The sequence below is a fragment of the Monodelphis domestica genome, chromosome 2 (assembly GCF_027887165.1).
Source record: "Monodelphis domestica isolate mMonDom1 chromosome 2, mMonDom1.pri, whole genome shotgun sequence".
In the NCBI taxonomy this organism is placed as follows: domain Eukaryota; kingdom Metazoa; phylum Chordata; class Mammalia; order Didelphimorphia; family Didelphidae; genus Monodelphis; species Monodelphis domestica.
Genome location: NC_077228.1, coordinates 216,347,992 through 216,368,119, shown reverse-complemented (window position 1 = coordinate 216,368,119; position 20,128 = coordinate 216,347,992). Strand labels below are relative to the sequence as shown.

Here is a 20,128-nt window from a genome sequence, read left to right as displayed (position 1 = left end):
TTTTAATAATGATCCTATATACAATGAAATTTTAAATTCTGGACCCTCTTTCAATCCAAATTCCTTTGAGTTCCTTGAGACATAAGCAAAAATGAGGATATTTAAAGAAACCCTTGTTTTTGCTGCTCTTTTGTAAGTTGGTAAACAATGGCCTACCTACCATTTAATTTTAAAATGACATCTATTATAATTAAACTAATAATTTTAATCATGTCAAAGTTCAACATATATGCATAACCATTTGTAATAGCATGGATGACAATATTAGGAAAATGACATCCTAATAACAGAACAAAACTTGTTCCACCAGTCAGCTGAATCTAGTCAACATGTGCCACACCCATTTTTTCTACAAGAAGTCAGAGCCAAGCAATTCAGAAAGATGAAGATAAAAAGTTCTTTTTTAAGCTCAAGAAAATAATTAGGCCATCTGAAGACAGGCTGAAGAATGTGTCCACCCTAAGAAGTGACAGTATTAGCTGTAAAAATGAAGTTCAAAATGGCTGGCCTTTACACATAATTTATAAGTTAATAAGTCAAAATAAAGCAATATTTTCCCTATAGGAAAATATATACCCTAGAGTATGTCTACTAGAGCCTCTGTTTGAACAGGCCCCTGGGGTTAATGAATAGTAGTCACAAAGTAAGTTTGCTACACTGGATAAGAAACCCACCGCACAGAACACTTTGTTTCCTCTTAGTCTGTTTTCTTTACTGTTTTTCGTTACGGGTGCTGTCTGAAAATTAAGGTGAGAACTATAATCAGTTTCTAATCAAGCTTTCATCTTAAAACTATAATATAGCAAAGTTTACAATTGTAATGACAAAATTTGGCACTTCTTGGTGAAAAGGCAACAACCTATTTCAAAACTGTAAAAGAAGAAAGATCTAAATAAGTAAAAAACAAAATACTCCTGATTAAACTTCAACATGAATTAATTTTAAGTCATACCCCTGAGCATCACAAAATACTCCATGACAGAAGATCTCATTAATTTGGAGAAACTATTTCTGAATTCATAACATGGTCCTTAAACTATGAAAAAATTATAATTTATTACAATAGCATAGTTAAGACTGGGGAAAACATTTAATCTTTGAAACCAACAATTTCTATTGTATACAAAAATATATGTATCTAATAAGTATTTTTTAATCTATGAAAAGAAAGGCCTAATTTCCTCTATTTGATAACTACCCTAAGAAATTATGTGAAAATAATAAAGAATTAATTCTAAGGTGTTTACAATCTTATGAAACCTTTTGTCATTCCTTTAAAAATACTCTCTACAACATGCCTTCCCCCCACATAAAATTGCCCCCAAGAAACACTTTCAGCATTAAATTACATAATACATTATAGTCAAATTCAATCATCCATTTGTAACACTGTTCCTGTGGAACTAAGTATGACTTACTTTATCTGTTATGTTTTCCTGAAAACAATTAAGAATTTAAGAGCAACGTGCAATATAGTTCTAAATTTTTGCTAATTCAGAATTGCCTTTAACCCCAAATTGGTATAAATCATCAAATATTTAAGGATCCATAATGTTCAAAGCTACAGAAAATCAGTCACTATCATGGAGTTTACAACTGTAGACAATGATATGATATGATACACAATGGGTGATACATGAAGTGGTATCTGAATGACAAGAGATGGGGGGAAAGCTTAGTGAATAAAAGAAATACCAGGTGAATTACAGGTTTTAATAAATAGGGAGGCAGGTAAGGTGGCTTAGTGGATAAAGAGCCAGGTTTAGAACTGGGAAGTCCTGGGTTCAAATCTTTCCTCAAACACCCTCTAGCTGTGTGACCCTGGGCAAATCACTTAACCCCAAATGCCTAGCCCTTACTGCTCTTCCCTTGGAACCAATACTTAGAATTAATTCTAAAACAGAAGATAAGGATTTTTAAAAAAGGAACAATAAGCAGAAGATAAGCATACATTCTGGACAAAGAATACCATGCACAAGAATATGGAGGTGGAAAGAACAGGAGGGCAGAGGTTAAGCACCTCAAAGGTGCAAGATTTTACTTTGTGGCCAATTCAGAGTTAATGAATAATAAAATGACACAACCTAAGCATGAAAACAATTTTCAGGCAGTGTTAGTAAGGAATGGATTAAAGGAGAGGAAGGGAAGTTACACTAGATACAATTAAAAGTAATGACTATAGGAATAGAGGAAAGGACATTATACAGGTACAACTGTAACAATATAGTGAATGGCATGACAGGTGGTGTAGCGATACAGTCCTGAAAGCTGGAAGGTCTGAGTTCAAATCTTGCAGCTTCTCATGGGCAAGCCACTTAACCTTCAGTTTCCTTATCTATAAAATAGGGATGGATAAGACCCTACAAAATGTTGTGGAAATCAAACAAGATCAAGTACTTTGCCAAACTTAAAGCTCTATATGTTAAATGATCAAATATAAATTATATGAGGGGATGAACACTAAAAAAAAAAAACCCAAAACCTATTCTACTCCCTACCCCCCCAAAGGGTTAAACATGGAAGAACTAGGCAAAATGTTGTTACAGAACAAAATGATCAAGTGTGAGAAAGGAATTGCTGAGTGAAATTGATGAATGAAAAGCTTAAGGGAAAACATAAGTTCTGTCATATCTAAGATCACAGACTGAGAAACAGACTTAAGAGGTTGAGTGACTTGCTCATGATCTTCTGATTTTTAGACTAGTCCACTTTCTACTTCAGATTTTGAGTGAGAGTACTTGACTGACTCTCTCTCTCTCTCTCTCTCTCTCTCTCTCTCTCTCTCTCTCTCTCTCTCTCTCTCTCTCTCTCTATATATATATATATATATATATATATATATATACACACATATATGAGACTGAGGTAGGACAATTAGAAGAGAATAGTGTCTCTGTGGGTTGAAATTAAAACAAATACTCAGTAGGAGAGGATGATCAATAGGTTTCAAGAGGAATGAGGACTGAAAAAAGGCTAAGGGTTTTGTAACTAGGGAGCAGTTTCAGTGGATTAGTGAAGGCTAGATTAGAATGGATAAAAGGTAGTGAATATGGAGAAACCCTGGGATGTGAACTTTTCCCAAGAAATTTAGCAGTGAAAGGGGAAGATAATTGAGACAATAAGTGGATGGGGCAAATGGTTTTATTTTTAAGATGGGAAAGACTTGAATGGTTCTTGTAGGTATAAGGTGAAGAGCTAGCACTGGGACAGAACTAAAGAGAGAAAAGATGACTGTTGAAGGAAGGTCCTAGAAAGCAGAGATGACTGTCTAATGAAGATTAGGGATACTTCTGTGACAAGAGGAAAGGAGAGGGAGTAAATAAAGATACTGGGAAGTTTGGAGGACAGTGAGAGAGTAAAAGCCAAAATAGTTTTTACTTAATTCCTAGTTCTAAGAATGTATCTGTTGTAGAAAAATGACCAAGGCCACTTCAATACTAAGAGCTACCAAAAGAGTACATATTTCATTAGTTGTGAGTGGGAAGAACAGTAACTTGTATAGTGGACTTACTAACCATTACTGAAATAAATCATCTCAGAATACTTACCCTGGATGCCTCTGTTCTTCATGACATTCTTCTTGATGTGTTTCTCAAGTAGTCTGTTCTCTTCTCTCTTCAAATTACCTTGAAATTACTTGTTTCTATGTTAATCACATCCCCCCACCCCTTCAGCTCTTTGAGGAAAGTCACTCTTTTTGCTTTAAGTCTTTGTATCCAAGCACCCAATAGTATTTGGCTGAAGCCTCAGAGATCTCCTCCAGTATGAAACTGAATTCTAAAGGCCTAAGGAGAAGGGAGGGAATTTTAGGAGCTAACCAGCAATGAGTTCCTACTACAACCTAACAACTGTGAGGTCACAGAAAAGTTTTTCAGTCTGAATTCTATTTTTCAAAGTTTGTTCATTCTTCCAAAAAGGGTGATTTTTCTGTAACTGTGTACTATATTGTTTAAAAGCCCAAAGCACTTATTTTGAGAATGTTGAGAATCTCAGAAGTACCACCACAGGATTAACAGGCCACACAATCAGTTTTCTTAGTTTTATTCTTATGCATGACTTCTGCTAAAAATAATGAGGTATAGAGCAAACAAATCTCACCTCAAGAGCAATTATAGGGAGATTATAGGGAGATATCTAAAGTAATATTCTGATCAACATGCATATTCTATTACTCATCTTATGAGTTTCTTGGCAGAAATGATAGGCTACTCCAAAGCTCTCTGAAACTGTAAGTTTAATGTCTATCATACCTGATGAATTATTTTCCTGATACCTCTGTGGTAGAGCAAGAAAGAATCTGAGAGGCTGAATTGTGAAAAAGAATTTTCTATAAATTCATATAAGCAACAGGTATGAAGAAAAACATAGAATATTGAAATGTGATATCATAAACCAGACCCTCAAAAGGGTCTCAAAGTTTATATAATGAACAGTATTATCAGTCAGAGATCCATTAAAAACTATCTAGTTGGGGGGAAAAGAGGAAGGTTACTGGAAAAAATATCTTTGCAGTGAGTTTCTCTGATAAAGTCTCATTCAAGATATATAAGCAATTAATTCAAATTCATAAGGCCATTATCCATTTCCCAATGGATAGTCAAAGGATATGAAGAGTAGTAAAAATGCTCCAAATCAATAATAATTAGAGAATCATAAATTAAAATGACTCAAGTACAACATATACCGCCCATCAAACTGGTAAAGATGACAAATGTTGGAAGGACTGTAAAACATGGTACGCCAATGCACTGTTGGAGGTGTTGTAAATTGATGTAGATTTTCTAGAAAGCCATCTGGAAAAAACAGTCACTAACTAAATTGTACATACACATTCCTTTAACTCAACTATACTACCACTCTGCCTATGTTATATTCCAAAGAGATCAAAGGAAGAAAAGGACTCAACACAAAAATATTTATAATTCTTTTCATAGAAGCCCTAAACTGGAAACTAAACAGGGAGTCCACCTATTGGGGAAAAGAACAAATTAGGAAATATTATTGTACCATTAAAAAATGCAAATGGGAGAGTATCAAAGAAAACTGGAAAAACTTCTAGGACCTGAAGTGAGCAGAACTAGGACAAGTTACATACTAATAACATTAAAACAATCTTAAAAGAATTCTAGTTAATACAATAATCTGCCAGGTTCACAGAACTGAAAACCAAAGTGGTGATAAAACTGAAGTCCATAATGAGGCATGTATATTTAAACATGGCCAATATGGGAAACTGCCTTATTGAATCTGTGCATATTGTGTGTCTGTGTTTTAAACCCTTATCTTCCATCTTGGAGTCAATGCTGTGTATTGGCTCCAAGGCAGAAGAGTGGTAAGGGCTAGGTAATGGGGGTTAAGTGACTTGCTCAAGGTCACACAGATGGGAAGTGTCTGAGGCTAGATTTGAACCTAAGAGGCCTGACTCTCAATCCACTGAACCACCCAGCTGCCCCCTTGTGGTTTGCTTTTTTGAGAAGGGAAGTGGGGTTAATTATTCTATAAGAAGATAGGAGGTGGAAGGTAAGTCAAGTCAACAAGCATTTTATTAAATCCACATGGTCCCTGCTTCTCACAAGGAGCTCACAGTATGTAGATAGAGCCAGTGGCAGGGACAGATAAAACACTTGAAAAAAATAAAAGATTCATATTATTTCTAATAACTATATCTTCTGAAATGAAGGGAAATCCAAATTATGCCTGTAACTCTGAGGATGGTTTAATTCTTTTTTTGAAGTTTTCAATTAATTTTTAAAATTATGAATTTAAACACCCCCAAATTTGGTCATCAACTCTTCTTTACCTAGACACAGCTCTGGAAAGGAAAGTTTTTTCCTCTAATGTGTTTTCTGTGACATTTTAAAAAAAATCTAATTAACCTGTTTCTGTTGCTGTTCAGTCATGTCTCACTCTTTGAGTACCCATTTAGGGTTTCCTTGGTAAAGATACTGGAATAGTTTGCCATTTCCTTTTCTAGATCATTTTACATATGAGGGAATGAGGCAAACAGGGTTAAGTGACATGCCCAGGGTCACACACAGCTGGAAAGTATCCGAAGGCTGGATTTGAACTAAAGTCTTCCTGACTTCATACCCAGGGCTCTATCCACTTCCCCACCTCCCTGTCTGAAGTCATATCCATTTGAAGCTTATCTTGGTATATGATGTGAAATGTTGGACTACGCCCAATTTCTGCCATGATGCTTTTTTGGCTTTCTTAACAGTTTTTGTTAAATAATGAATCCTTTATTTCAGCAAAGCACAAGCTTTATACATGAACATTCCATTTCACTCTTGGTTCTCCTTTTCTTCATCTTATCATAATTTCCCATCACTCCATTTATCCTTCCATCTCTTGTCAATTTATTTGTTCTTATGACATTTTGTAGCTCAAGCCATACCTAGCTCCAACTACGGACTACTCTTACCTCTCATTCATGAGCTGTTGGATGGAGCTAGAGAAAGCTGAGCAACCATGGTGACTCAGTTATTATCTAATTGCAACAGGACAAAGTTTGACCCTTCCACAGCCAGTATTCCAAATCTTGTCTTCTCCTCAAGTCTCTAGTACCAGTACTCTCACCAATTACTTTACTGAGAAAAATCAAAGCCATGAGTTTCTTTCCCTTTTCTCTACATTTTATAATCATCCTCCACTTCATCTAGACTCAATGTGTCCTCTCTCTATGTAGCCTTGACCGCATCTTTTCTAGTAGATTACCCCCACAATCATCCCTTTTCTCTTGAATCATTATCTCTTTATTTCTTTTTCTGCCTCCCACAAACCTGCCAAAGTCTCCTCCATCCTTTAAAGAAATGAAAAAAAAAATACTGACCAAACTCTACCATCCCTATGATCTATCGTTCTGTATCTCTCTTTCCTTCATTGCCAAACTCCAAGGAAAGGCTGCCTATATCCATTCCTTCTCATGATACTTGCACTCTTGGTCTCCAATCTTATGACCCCACCCCCCAAATGAAATTACCCATTCCAAAGATAGCAATTATCTCTTTTCTAAAATTTTTTCTCTCCCTTTCACATATGCTATTATCATTGGAAAAACAAAACCCTTGTAACAAATATGCATGGTCAAACAAGACAATTTCCCACCCAGACCACATAAAAAAAAAAAAGTGTCCCATTTTGCACCTTCAACCTGACTGAAATGGCATATTTTTATCAGTTTTCTGGAATCATCATTAGTCACATACTGTTTGAAATTCTTTTAAGTCTTTCAAAGTTTTGTCTTTACTATATTTTGTGTATTTGTGGAAAAAAAAATTTTCCCCCTTTGGTCTCAGTACTAATATCTGACATGGAATGTCTCCCCCCCCCAAAAAAACCCGAACTTTTTTTTATTCATGGAGGCTTCAACTGGAGGGAAAATAGTTCCCCAACCTTAGGGCACATGCTGTATATGAACTAAGTTCTAATATAATGACAGAAACTAGATTAAGTGAAGCAAACGATTTCAACCAACTTTGACAGGAGGTTTAAAACAAGGCTACACATACGTTATTGTATGAATTGTTCTGGTAATGCTCACTTCTGCATCAATTCATACACATCTTTCCAGGTTTCTCTGAAATCAGTAATTTCATTTCTTACCACTAGTATTCTATTATATCCATATAATTTGTTCTGCCATTCCTCAATTAATGCTTCCCTTAGTTTTAGTTCTTTGCCACCATACATCTTTTTTCTATATATTGGTCTTTCTCTCCTTTGACCTATTTGGAAATATAGGACTACTGGCAGCATTTCTGGGTCAAAACATACACATACAACTTAGAAACCTTCTGGGTAGAATTCCAAATTACCTTCCAGAATGGCTGGACCAATTTACAACTCCACCAACAGTATATATGCCCGTTTTCATGCAGCCCCTCCAATACTTGTCATTTCCCTTTTTTGCTGACAGTATCTTAATCACCAAATCTGACAGTTTCTCAATCCTCATTTTTCTTCCCTTCTCTTCAATATTTTACACTGATAGCCACTTACTCCTCCTAAATACTCTCCTCTCTGGGATTCCTTGACATAGTATTTTCTTGCTTCTCTTGCTATCCGTCTTGTTTTTATATATTGTTTCTTCTTTTAGACTGTGAGTTCCTCAAGGGTAGAAACTGTCTTTTGCTTTTCTTTGTATCCTCAAGTAACACAGTGCCCAGCACATAGTAGGCACTTTCCTGCTTACAGACTGCCCGTTTCTCAATTTCCATTAATAACTCTTCATTCAAAATCCTCTATGGGCATATTTAAGATTTGGTCATATGCCCCCTCTTCCCTTTCTTTACCTTCCATCTTAGAATCAATACTGTGTATTGGTTCTAAGGCAGAATAGCAGTAAAGGGCTAGGCAAAAGGGATTAAGTGACTTACCCAGAGCCATACAGCTAAGACTATCTGAGTCCACATTTGAACCCTGGACCTCCTGCCACTAGGCCTGGTTCTCAATCCACTGAGCCACCTAGCTGCCCCTTAATATACTTTCATTTGGAGACTTCATCAACTTTGATGGTTTTAATTATTATCACTGAAAAAAAAAATCCAGATTTATACATTTAAGCCAATGTTTGCCTCAAGCTCTGATCCTACCTGAATCACCAACTGCACACTGGATATTCCAAAATGGATATTCTCACAGGCATTTCAAACTCAACATGTCCAAAAAATTTATTGTATTTCCTTCCATATTCCCTATTTCTGTCAACACCATCCTTCCAGTTACTCAGAGGTACATAACCTTTGGTATCATCTTGAATCCCACACTCCTTTATTACTCCTTTATTTTATACAATCCTGCCAGGTTTTGTTTCTAGTTCCTCAGCATCCCTCACTTATCTTATTCATAGCCATTACCTTAATTCAAGACTTCATCATCAGTTACCTAAACTACTGTGTTAGTGTAGTAGTTTCCTAGTTTATCTTTGCATATCCAGTCTCTCTCCACTTTGACCTACTTTCTACAAAGTTGCCAAAGTGGTTTTCCTGAAGTGCAGGTCTGATAATGTCCTATCTCCTATACACCCTTCAGTGTCTCCTTATTACTTTTGGGGTCAAATAGATACTCCTTTGTTTGATAGGGAAAGTCCTTCATAACCTGGCCTCAACTTACCTTTCCAGGCTTATTTTATTTATACATTACTTTCCTCCAAGTACACTAGAGTCCCAGCCAAACTGACTTTTCTTACAGTTTCTCTTATGTACTTCATTTCCCATCTCTGGCTTTTGCCCTAGTGGTCTCCTTATCGCAAATGAACTTCTTCCTTAAATTTGCCTCATAGATTCCCCAACTCAAGTGCCACCTTTCCTGATACAAAGAAGCTGCTAGGGCATTTGATACCTTCAAATTACCTTGTAGTTTGCATTTAACTATGTATGTACAGACTGTTTTCACTAATGCAATGTAAATAGTCTCTTCAGGTTTCTCTGGGTCTCCAAAGACAAATATAGCAGTGGGTCTATTTAATATATTATTAACTGATTTTATTGATGCAAAGTATATTAATCTAAATTAGTAAACAGCATACATGATGACCACAATTTTAAAATAGTAAGAATAGCAAGGGAAGTGTGTAATTAAGATTTGCTCCCCAGGGACTCACTCTTCCAGCATCCCATTTATGTACTAACATAGGGAAGATATAAGCTTTGTGCTGCTCCATTCCCTTTTTTTCCCCCCTGATCTCGGCTGGGAAAGCGGATTTTATGTCAGGCAGGAGAATCTACACACATGTGTTTACTTTTTGTTAGATAATTAAGTTGGAACTATTTCAGTTTTTCTTTCTATTTCAAGTGATTATTAATAAACTTTTAAAATATAATACTTAAGAGTTGTTAGATATTAATTTAAATCTTACACAAGGAAGAAAGAAATTTAAGCTATAGCATAAAATTCAAAGCTGTAAACCAATGATTTATGGGGATACTTGTGCTCTCAGGGAAAATAATTTAAAATATCTAGGTCTTAATTCCCTTATCTATTAAAACACATGGTATTTAGTATTTGATATTTATGCTCCTTTTCAACTCTAAAATTGTATTATCTCTATGACCACCACCTCATCTCCCTAGCTGGCTGAACAGTGAGGAAGCAATTTCAGAACTGGCATTCTCAACTGCACAAAAATGTTGGCAACATCTTCACCCTTTAACAACAAGCAAGCATGTGACAATCAGTTGCAACATTGAAAGTCTTGAATGCAAACTATTCACTGCAGCACTTTTTGTTGTAGTAAAAAAACTGGAAACAAAGTAGGTCTTACGGAATTAGTGCACCAAAGGAAATAACAAATGTGAAGAATTCAGAGAAATATAAGAATATTTCCAAACCAGGAAAATATGTGAAAACAAAACAATAAAATGAAACAAAACCCCATTTAATTAAGGACCAAGTTTGGCCCAGAGAAAAGTTGAGAAAATGAAACTTCTTTCCCTTCACTGCAGAGGTGGAGAGGGGGAAGGGAGCAATTCCCTCAGGTAGGCTCTGGTATGTGTGCTACAAGTTCGCCAACATGGACACATACTGTCAAATGTAGTTGATGTTTTGAGTTGGTTTCCCTAAATTGTTTTTCTTTCTTGATCTGTTACAAGGGGAAATCTGATGGAGTGGGGTGAATATATTCCAAAGAAATGAATATAAGGGAAAAACAAAGGCATCAGATGATAACTAAAGACCCTAATACATTTTATGGTTTAATGTATTCTGAGTGGGTGTAATATATATTACGAACACTCCAAGGACTTGAATTATAATCAAAGTTTGACAATAAGGAGTTAATGAAATTAAACCACCTGTTAAAATACATGGTTTCAATTTTTAAAAATTAATCTTTTCTTAGACTGATTCCTGTTTGTAGAAACCTTAGAAACCTCACCACCAGAAAGACAAACCGAAACTCCTGCTGGTTTTACCAATTTTCTTTGTTCTTGTTTTCAAATTCATTGCTAGTCATGAGAGATGCCTAGGGCCATAAGAAGTCATAAAAGAACTGATTTTTCATATTCTTATCAGTGTTATAGTCATTAGCTAAAACTATAGTTGTTTGAAAAACCAAACCCAACATATAGGAGTAGTTCATACTATTGAAAAATTCACAAAATTTTGGAATCATGCCATTCCTAACTTTTGGTTTACTAGTCCTTTATTTTTCACAGAAAGAATGTCCTTAGAATGCTGAGATTGTGACATCAATAGTTGTTTTTCCCTACTGGGAAAGGAAGGGGGACAAGGCAGAAGCTTGAGGTAAGTCCCTTCAGTTCTTCTTTGCCTCTCATTGTTCACTCCCAGATGGTTTGCAAACTGTGATCTTTTACATCAAAATAAAAGATCTCAGCAAGTCAGTTAGGGATGATGAAGAAATAGACATCCCGGTTATAGTGTGACAACAAGCATAGCTCATACCTTTTTAAAGCAGAAATCTTGAAGTATCACTATGTATCAGAGAGAAAGACTACATAAGAAAATCCAGATATTTCACAGATTGATTAAAGGCAGAGTAAAGAATATTTCTGGTTTAAAAGAAAGATAGAAATCAAATAAATCAATAAGCTTTGGTGTTAGCACCTAGAGTATTGGTGAAGAAAGTCAGAACTACTGAGGTGAGTGAGGAACACCTCAAGAGGCCAACAACACAGGGGGCACAATACCTCCTTTCCCCCCACCTCAATCTTAGTTCCAGTCAAGTGACTGGCTTCCAGGTCTCCATTTCTTCTGTTGCTCAGTTCTAGACTACTGTCTTTCCAAGGCTTATGACCATTTAAGGCTTCCTTTGGGAGTGCTTTCTCACAAAAGCATATTGTACCACTCTCATCCCAAACAGGGGCTGCCTGGCCTGCGGCCTTTTAACCAAGATGAATGCAGAACCATCTAAGAGCATCACTGAAGACAATTCACCACCAAAACCCCCTATGGCTTCCCCCCACCCTTTAGTAAATTTAGCCCTAGTTTTCTCCTAATCATTGTCCTTTCCCCTTCCTTTGCCTTTCTCTTGTGCCCTCAGAAAATTTCCTGTTGCAGTGCCCCTGAAACTGCTGGATTTAACATCAGAATATCTGAGCCTTCCCGGACTTTGCCACTCCATCACTTCACCTTTCTTAGTCAATTTCCTAAATAAAAAATGAAAAGATTAGACTAAATGACCTTCAAGATCCTTTCCAGGAAATTTATGATCCTATGATCCCTTCCTCTCACTCATTCCACTTTCTGGAGTTTGCTGAAAGCCAGCTCTCTTCTGAAGCCAATGTAGGGCACACACACACCAAAGAAGGGTTGGGTATACTCCTTGCTCTCCACTGTCACCTTTAAAACTCTTATTTGCTACTGCTGATGAGCGACAATCTCTCCTTCAAAGTTTACTTTAAGATGTCTCTAGATCCTTGCTGCTGTTATTTTTTGAACCTTCCTCCTCTCTTCAATAAACTACCTATCTGATTTCACCACTTTAAACCTGGCCCCACCTGAAGATCCAGTCTCCCAGTTCCTCAATTCACAGGGCCTTTTTATCTCCAATATTCCTCAACCACAAAAGAATGTTATCCCTTAGATACTGGTCTTGCTTCTCCACCAACCCACATCTCAGACCAGCTACATCTTCCCTGGGTATCAGAATTCCTCATTATAGTGCTCTAAAAAATGAGAACCACCATATATAGTGGATTTCTACCCTTGTGTGTGAGGTGCACTGAGTGGTGGAATTGAAGTAAAAAAGGTCTGGGTTCAAATTGATCACCTTCAGGACTTATGAGCTAAAAGATTGTGAACAATTCACTTTAACTTCTCCAAGTCTTAGTTTCTTCATAGTATAGGAACTGGACTAGATGGCCTCTGAGATCCTCTCTAGCTTTTCCATTACTCTATGACCCTAATAGCCATCATATCTCACAGGGTTGTGAGGATTTAAAGAACTAGATACATATCATTTTTGATTTTAAGAGAAAGGATTATGGGGGAAAGGGGAAGAATATCCAGGTTGTACCTGGATTTATTTAACATTGACATAGAATTTACTATGTTTTCCAGACCTAATAATAGGTTTTAATAAACACTATGGTCACCTACTAGGGAAAACAAATACTTTCTTTCCCTAAATCAATCATATGCAATTCTAGAAGGAAATTTTTGTTTTTTTCCAACATAACATATATCACTGATCCTACCCTTGTCAAGGTAAAGGAAAGCTAAAAATTAATTTTATGCTTAATTTAGTTCACCTAAGCAAGTTATACTTAGCATAAATTTAATCTAGTCAAGATTTCACAATATTTATATTAAAAACACAAATAAGGTATATGAAGTAAAATCTCAGGAATGAATGCACACAAACTAGAACAGCACCATTTTCTAAGTGATGTTCTTTACAACATAAGCAGGGGCTCAGTTACAATTCTGATACTTTTAATTTTCCTTCTAAATTATGTATTAAAAATAATTATTCTATAAAATTTTTTGTTATGAAAATACTTTAAATTTTCCCCCTCTTTCTACCCTCGATTTCCTAAGATCCAGATTTTTTTACCCCCACATCAACATTTGTGAATTTTGTCAATTATTTCATTTCTTTTAAAAACAATTTTATTTTCTTTTATTCTTATGCCAGCTATTTCTGGACATATATCAGTGTAATTAGCTCTCAAGAATCAAATGCTTGCTTAAAAGAGACTTAAGCAAAAGCAACTGGCTATCAGTATAGTTCAAGCACTACAGCTTTGCATGGCCAAATGGGTTTAGGAACAACTAATATGGAGTGCCAGGTCCCTCCCCACCCCATATAGGGGAAGGAGAAAGCCCTCCCCCATTGGGCTACTGGATGGAAGGGTAGGTGAAATGAGGAATGTCCTTCACTGAGTATAGAGAGGGGGAGTGGAGTGGCCCAAGTGCTCTGCTGTCTGTTGAGTTGCCCACCTTACCCCAAATGTGCTCACATTGGTCTGCCGGGCAGAGGGGTGGATGATGTGGAAAAAATGTCATAGGCATGATGGAGAAGGGATGGGGGAGTTGAGTACCCACAGAGTACTCTGCATGCCATCTTTGGCACCTGTGCTATCATAGGCTCACCATAACTGGTATATACCATAATATTCAAAGATACTTTAAAAAAGAGAGGGCAATTATGTGGGTAAATTGCTCTCTGCCCAAAGAAGCATAATCAAGAGATTCAATTGCTACAAGTGGGAAAGACTCAATTTATCCCCTACAAAAAGTACTTTTTAAATTTGGCAAATAGATTGGCTCTGTGGAAACCAATTTGACTCTTCTCACAAAGATTTCAGATTACCTTTGAATACTTTCTAGGACTAATAGGGCAATATTGCATATTGCTGAAAAGTGAGAATAAGGAGATGGGAGAGAGAAGGGGCAAGAGAAAATACACATAGGGATTGCTGGTGCTAAAGTTTCTCCTGATAAAACAATCCAGGGAAGCAACTTACAGACTTCTCAGCCTAAGGAGCACATTTTACAACCATTTAGCAAATGGAGAAACTAACTATCCCAGACAAAACAGAAGTTAAATCAATAATATTTTTAGAAATCCAGATCTATTAACTCAATTATTATTAAGACATGTTTAAGACAAATGTGATATAATCCTCAAACCTTCTATTATATAAATACATCATTCAAAAATAAACAAATCTTCAAGCCAAAAGGTAGAAACAACTGTCTTAAAGTGAAAAATGAGGTGAAAGCAACCTAAATAGGAAAAAGGCATAATATTTTCTCCCTTGAAATGTCACCCTTCTCCCCCAAAAGTGTTAACTTGGCCAGTTTTTCTTATGCAATCAACACAATGATAAACCGCAATAGAAGCAACTCATGTAGTTGATTCTTAATTCTCCCATGATAATGGGAGGATCGCCCTTCTCTGGTTTCTACTCTCTCTCCTTTCTGGTGGCAAATACTTTTCTGTGAGAGCAGTTGGGTAATTTGACCCAGTTTAGGACCTCTGGTAAAAGTCAGGGGAAGGATGGGGAATCTAATAGATACAGTCTAAATTTTGGATTACTTATTAATTTAATCCATTATCTCCTTGTCTCATTTTAATGACTTATTAAGAACATTTTTGTATTGGCCTTAAGTGAAAAAACCCTGGCTCAGTCTCAAGACAGATGGTGACAAGAACAACTACAAGAGATTCAAAAGTATCTGGGTATTAAATGTGTGAGCCAAAAAATAGATGGCATATTTCTCCTTTGCTTCTTTGATTTTAATTCTACAAAAACAAAATTAAAGAGGTGACTTCTCAGGTTTTACTTCTACTTCTCCTGAAGCTATAGATCAGGAATTCCAGTTTCAAAATATAACACAAAGAAAAGATAATAGGTAACAAATAATAAATACAATTTAAAAAATAGGTCCCCCAATCAGACCTACAAATTATATCTTTGATTCAATGTAAATACATCACATGTGGAAGAAGCAAAAAAATTGATACTGAAAAACAGGAAAGTCCCCCTCATTTCTAACAAAAATTTTACTTGCCTAATTGAAAAGGAACTTCAGAGTGGAATTTGAATTATTATTATTTCAGTTTTTAACACAAGTGCTCTTGCAACCAAACTAGACTAGTCTGGTTTAATTCCCCTACTAACTAGTCCCCTTTTCATGAAAAATCACATTGCTCTAATTCAACCAATTCACTCAGTCATTTTCTGTTGAATAAATTCATTTTATGTGTACTAAGCATCAAATTCATTGTGCACAGCAGTGTTCTAAACACCAGAGGAGATGGCAAGTTTAGATAAGCTCTCAAGGAACATATTAATAGGGGAATATGACACATACACAGGAAGTGAAAATAGAAACTAAGGCCTAAGAGCATTAGCATTATCTAAAGTGGTATGTGAAGTCCTGGGGGCCAAAAGGAGGGGGATGGGTATAGGGAGAAAGGTGGTGGACAAAAAGGATAAGAACTTAGAAGACTACAGGGATTCAGCCCTTAAATATGTTTCTAACCTGCATTTACCTGTTAAACTTCTGGACTAAGTAGCCTTTGAGCTTTTATTGCTTACTCTCTGACTTAGTACAATCAACTCATAATAATTATATCAAGGAAGTCTTTGATTACAAATCAAATTCATTTACAATGAGCTAAACAATATCCAACTTTATGCTATATTCTGTTGAAAGATAAGTGTCCAGCAGATTACTGTTTCAAAGCTTTTCTAAAATGTCCTGAATTCTCATATTTTGAAGGATTTTCTTTATTACTCTTAAAGCTATTCTCAAAATGAATGTCCAAGTTAAAAAACATTTTTTATTAGAAAAATTCACCAGAAACACCAGGTCTAGTCCTATACTAGCCAAAAAATAATTAGATACTTACATGTCATTAGCAAACTATTATTATTTTAAGTGCCTACTACATGCAAACAAAGAAAGGCAGAAAGCAAACTAGATTTTAAGATACTTAAAATACTGAGAAGTACTTCAAATATTTTCAAGTGAAACTATTTTCATGTTTATTTCTCTGAATAATTGTTGTATTTCTTTTGGTTGCACTTTTAATGTGGATTTAGTTCAATTTCTAAAACTTAATCCAGTCATTACCTCTGTATCCCAGGAATCCTGAAAGACAGGGTTTCTGCTACTCCGTTTGGTCTGAGGGAGGTGACTGTCTTCTTCATTGCCATTCCTTCTCCTTTTCCTGAAATTAAATCATAAAGGGAGAAAATAATAGCCAATTATTGATCCTGTCACTTCCCAAGTGTAAATAAGAACACAAATATTTTACTTTCCTCCCTAAAAATGTCCTCCAAAACGTGAATAATCCAATTGACATTAGGATGATTTAAAAAATACATTACTAGCCATAGCTAATAAAAAACAGTTATCAGTATAGTATATACTATATTGATAACAGTAGCAGTATAGTAGCAGTATAGTAGCAACACTGAACAAAACTAAGTTTTAAGTTAATTAGATTCAGTTTTAAAGATAATTTTGAAAAAAAAATTTAAATAACTACCACAAATATATGTAAGAGCAAGCTGCTAATAACTAATAACTAATTATCAATATCTACCTAATTAGGTTCATCTTTTTTAAAATTCCTGAAATTACAATCCCATGTTAACTAATTTTACTCCCTTCCTTCCATGTGATGGCAGTTAAGCCAGGTGTGGCTGCCAATCACTATTTACCCTTAAAACACTTTACAGTGGCACTATGACAAAAACTAAAAAAGGTAGACTCTTCTCTTATGAACCCAATTATTCAAGTTTGCTTGTACTAGCTAGTATTATGACATAGTTGTTACTTCACTGGATTATTTTGAGGGGGGGGGGAGATTATGTTTTTCAAAGCTCATTGATAATACTTTTAAGTACAGGTCAGACTCTTCTTAAAATCAAGAGTTCTGGAAGAAATTTAAATAAACAAGAGACAAAAACATGTATGTACTCCATATGGGCCACAACTGTTAGAAAAAGTATCTCTACTGGAATTCTAAATAGTTGCTGAGAAACAAATTATAGTAGGGAAAACCTGCCATATAGTTTTAAGCTAACTTTGCTCTAGATCCAGCCTGTTTTTACAGTAATGAAGAATTATCTAATGTTCAACTTCTATTGCTAGGAAGCTAAAAACTGGGGTGGGGAAATGAAGTCTTTTCAAAGACTCTAATCAGGGGCAGGTAGGTAGCAAAGTGGGGTAGATTGCCCAGGCAAAGAGTTGGAAGGACTAGGGTTTAAACTGGGCCTCAGACCGTTCTTAGCTATGTGACTTTGGGCAAGTCATTTAACTTCAACTGCCACTTTTCTGTCTTAGAATTGATACTAAGACAGAAAGTAAGGATGAAAACAAAGAAACAAAAAAGCCTCCTTAATCTTAGGCATATAGTGTCTTGTACACTTGCTGTGTAACCTCCAAATTTGGTGGCCTGCCACTATAAGTGCCTGATCTTAGAAATGTGTACAAAAACTTTGGCATAAGAGGCTCTGAGTCCTGAATCTCTCTAATCCTTTAATTATGTTTTCCCTTTTAAATGCAAAAACCTGTTAATACAGATAATGATCTCAATTTCTACCTGGTCCGGTGGAAATGAATTTTTTCAGCTGTTATCAATTTTCTGTGGGTCGTCTTCTTTCTGAGACTCAATTATTTAGCTGTAAAATGGAATAATAGTCCCCGCTTTCCTTCCTTCCTCTCCGGAGTGGTGTGAGAAGTACCACACTTGTAATATTTTGAACTTGGAGGTGGAAGCCACATGAGAGTTTTGAGTATTATTTCATCAAGTGAATGGGGGAAGAGGTCAGTTGTCAGTCAGGCCCTAAGAAGTGCTATTCTTGACACTGGTGTGAGGGGAAATCCAGGCAAATTTAGGGTAAGCCAAAATCATTTATTTCATGGTAAATATTAGTTTCAGGTATGAATCCAACAAGGTGTATTTCCCACATGGCAGCAGAAGTAGGTTGAAGTAGAGAGAACTTTTCTGTTGAAAATGTCTGAATATTCAAGAATAAGGAAAGTGACCCAACCACAAACCAACACATAAAACTACCCTTTGGGAACAGTAGTGTAGTAAAAAGACTTGCACCACTTACTACAGAATGTGGCTTGATTCTATTTATGATAGCATCACAGTATGACATTCCTGACCTAAAATGACCTTTTCTTTCTATACAAATCTCTATATGCCCCCAATTCAATCCTTGGCCTCTTAGCCTCTTTCTGATCAATCATCCATGTGTCAATCACCTGGACTAAAGGTTTTTACTCATCTGGAGGCTGGACCAAATAGAATTACTATAATTCTAGGAACTGATTTTAAGGTTTGAGAGTAAGGCAGGAAATAGCATTAGTGTGAGTATATGAGAACTGTTAATTAATTTTGTAGTTAATAAAAAGAAAAAATATCTAACACTTGCTACTCAATGCAATTTTGACCTTAGTTTACCATGTATTTCTATCCTTGGTTCTACTATTATGATTTTTAGGGCACCTCATCTTTCTGGGCCTAGTTTTCTCATCTGTATGAGTAAATTATCTCTAAAGTGTCTTCCAGTTTTAAAAAGCACCTGAATCTTTTTTTCCTAGTTCATTCTGTGGTACCTTCCTATCACCCCTCACTTACAAATAACACGAGACTGTTACTGCATTGTAGTGGCCACTGTAAATTCTTTGATTCTCTAACAACTCTCTTGGTATAGAGAGAGTTCAAGGATAACAGAAAATGTGGATAAAAAATAACAGAAAAAGGGCAAAGAAAAAAATCTAGCCTGCTTCTTGAGCCTGTCTACCTTAATCAAACTGAAGAAGAGAAACCAGAAGCCCAGCACCTGGGGCTAAATCCAGGAGTGTATTCAAAATACTACTTACCTCAGGACAGCTGATCCTCTCCTCTTAATGCTGTCCCAGGAAAATACTTCACTACCTCCCCTCTTTAACTCTTTACCTCATTATCAATGACCTTCCTTGAGTCTCACTTAAGTTTCCCATTGCAATATAAAGCATAACTTCTTGTTCTGACATCAAGGAAACAACACTCTTCTTCCCTAAGCAAAAGAACTATGTTCACCAAAATCCGACCACAGGGTCGGGTTTAGTTCTAACTAAAGAAGCCAGGGGCCTAACCTGTCGCAGCTCACCTGAAATGCTACCATGGGGAAGAGGGAGAGAATAGGGGACCGAATGGCTCCAATTCGTCCCCCTTCGGGCGAACTACGGGGCTCTGGCCGGATCAAATCTTTCCGCCTCCCCGAGCTTCCCCCGGCCTCAGTGCCAAGCGCCAGGACAGACTGACTGACTGAGTGAGCCCCACAGGGTCAAATCCCCTCCCCGCTCCACTCCTCCCGACGCCTCCCCCCCCTCCCCCACCGCGGCTTCGGCCTCTTCGGGGAAAGGGGGTGGGGGGATCCCTTTTCTCACCTGGGGCGGAGGCGTTCGCTCATGGCAGCTGATGGGGGGGGCGACGGCACGTCGCCAGGCGGGGAGATCGGTGGGGAGGACTTCGGTTCAGGCAGCGGTAGCGGCGACCGCCGCCCCCACGCCCTCCCCCTCCGGTCTTACCCCCTCACTACCGCCCTCCTCGACGCCTTCGGAGTGGAGCACCCCTCCACCGGACCCGTACCACCACGACTTCCGGCGTCTCCCCGGCGCCCCCACCCCCCCATACCAATGCCTCTGTGGG

General features: G+C 36.9%; 2 protein-coding genes across 2 annotated transcripts in view; one reads left to right on the top strand and one right to left on the bottom strand.

The window, feature by feature from the left end:
* FAM104A (family with sequence similarity 104 member A) overlaps nucleotides 1-20,128 on the bottom strand; it is a 23,434-nt gene extending 3,306 nt beyond the window's left edge. The window contains 3 exon segments of the mRNA XM_056817216.1: nucleotides 675-737; nucleotides 16,549-16,645; nucleotides 19,867-20,128. Coding sequence (XP_056673194.1) covers nucleotides 675-737; nucleotides 16,549-16,645; nucleotides 19,867-20,111 — 405 coding nt within the window. The 5' untranslated portion in view covers nucleotides 20,112-20,128.
* C2H17orf80 (chromosome 2 C17orf80 homolog) overlaps nucleotides 11,161-20,128 on the top strand; it is a 49,193-nt gene continuing 40,225 nt past the window's right edge. The window contains exon 1 of the mRNA XM_056817212.1: nucleotides 11,161-11,244. The gene's annotated coding sequence lies outside the window, so the exon portion shown is untranslated. The remainder of the gene's footprint in view (nucleotides 11,245-20,128) is intronic.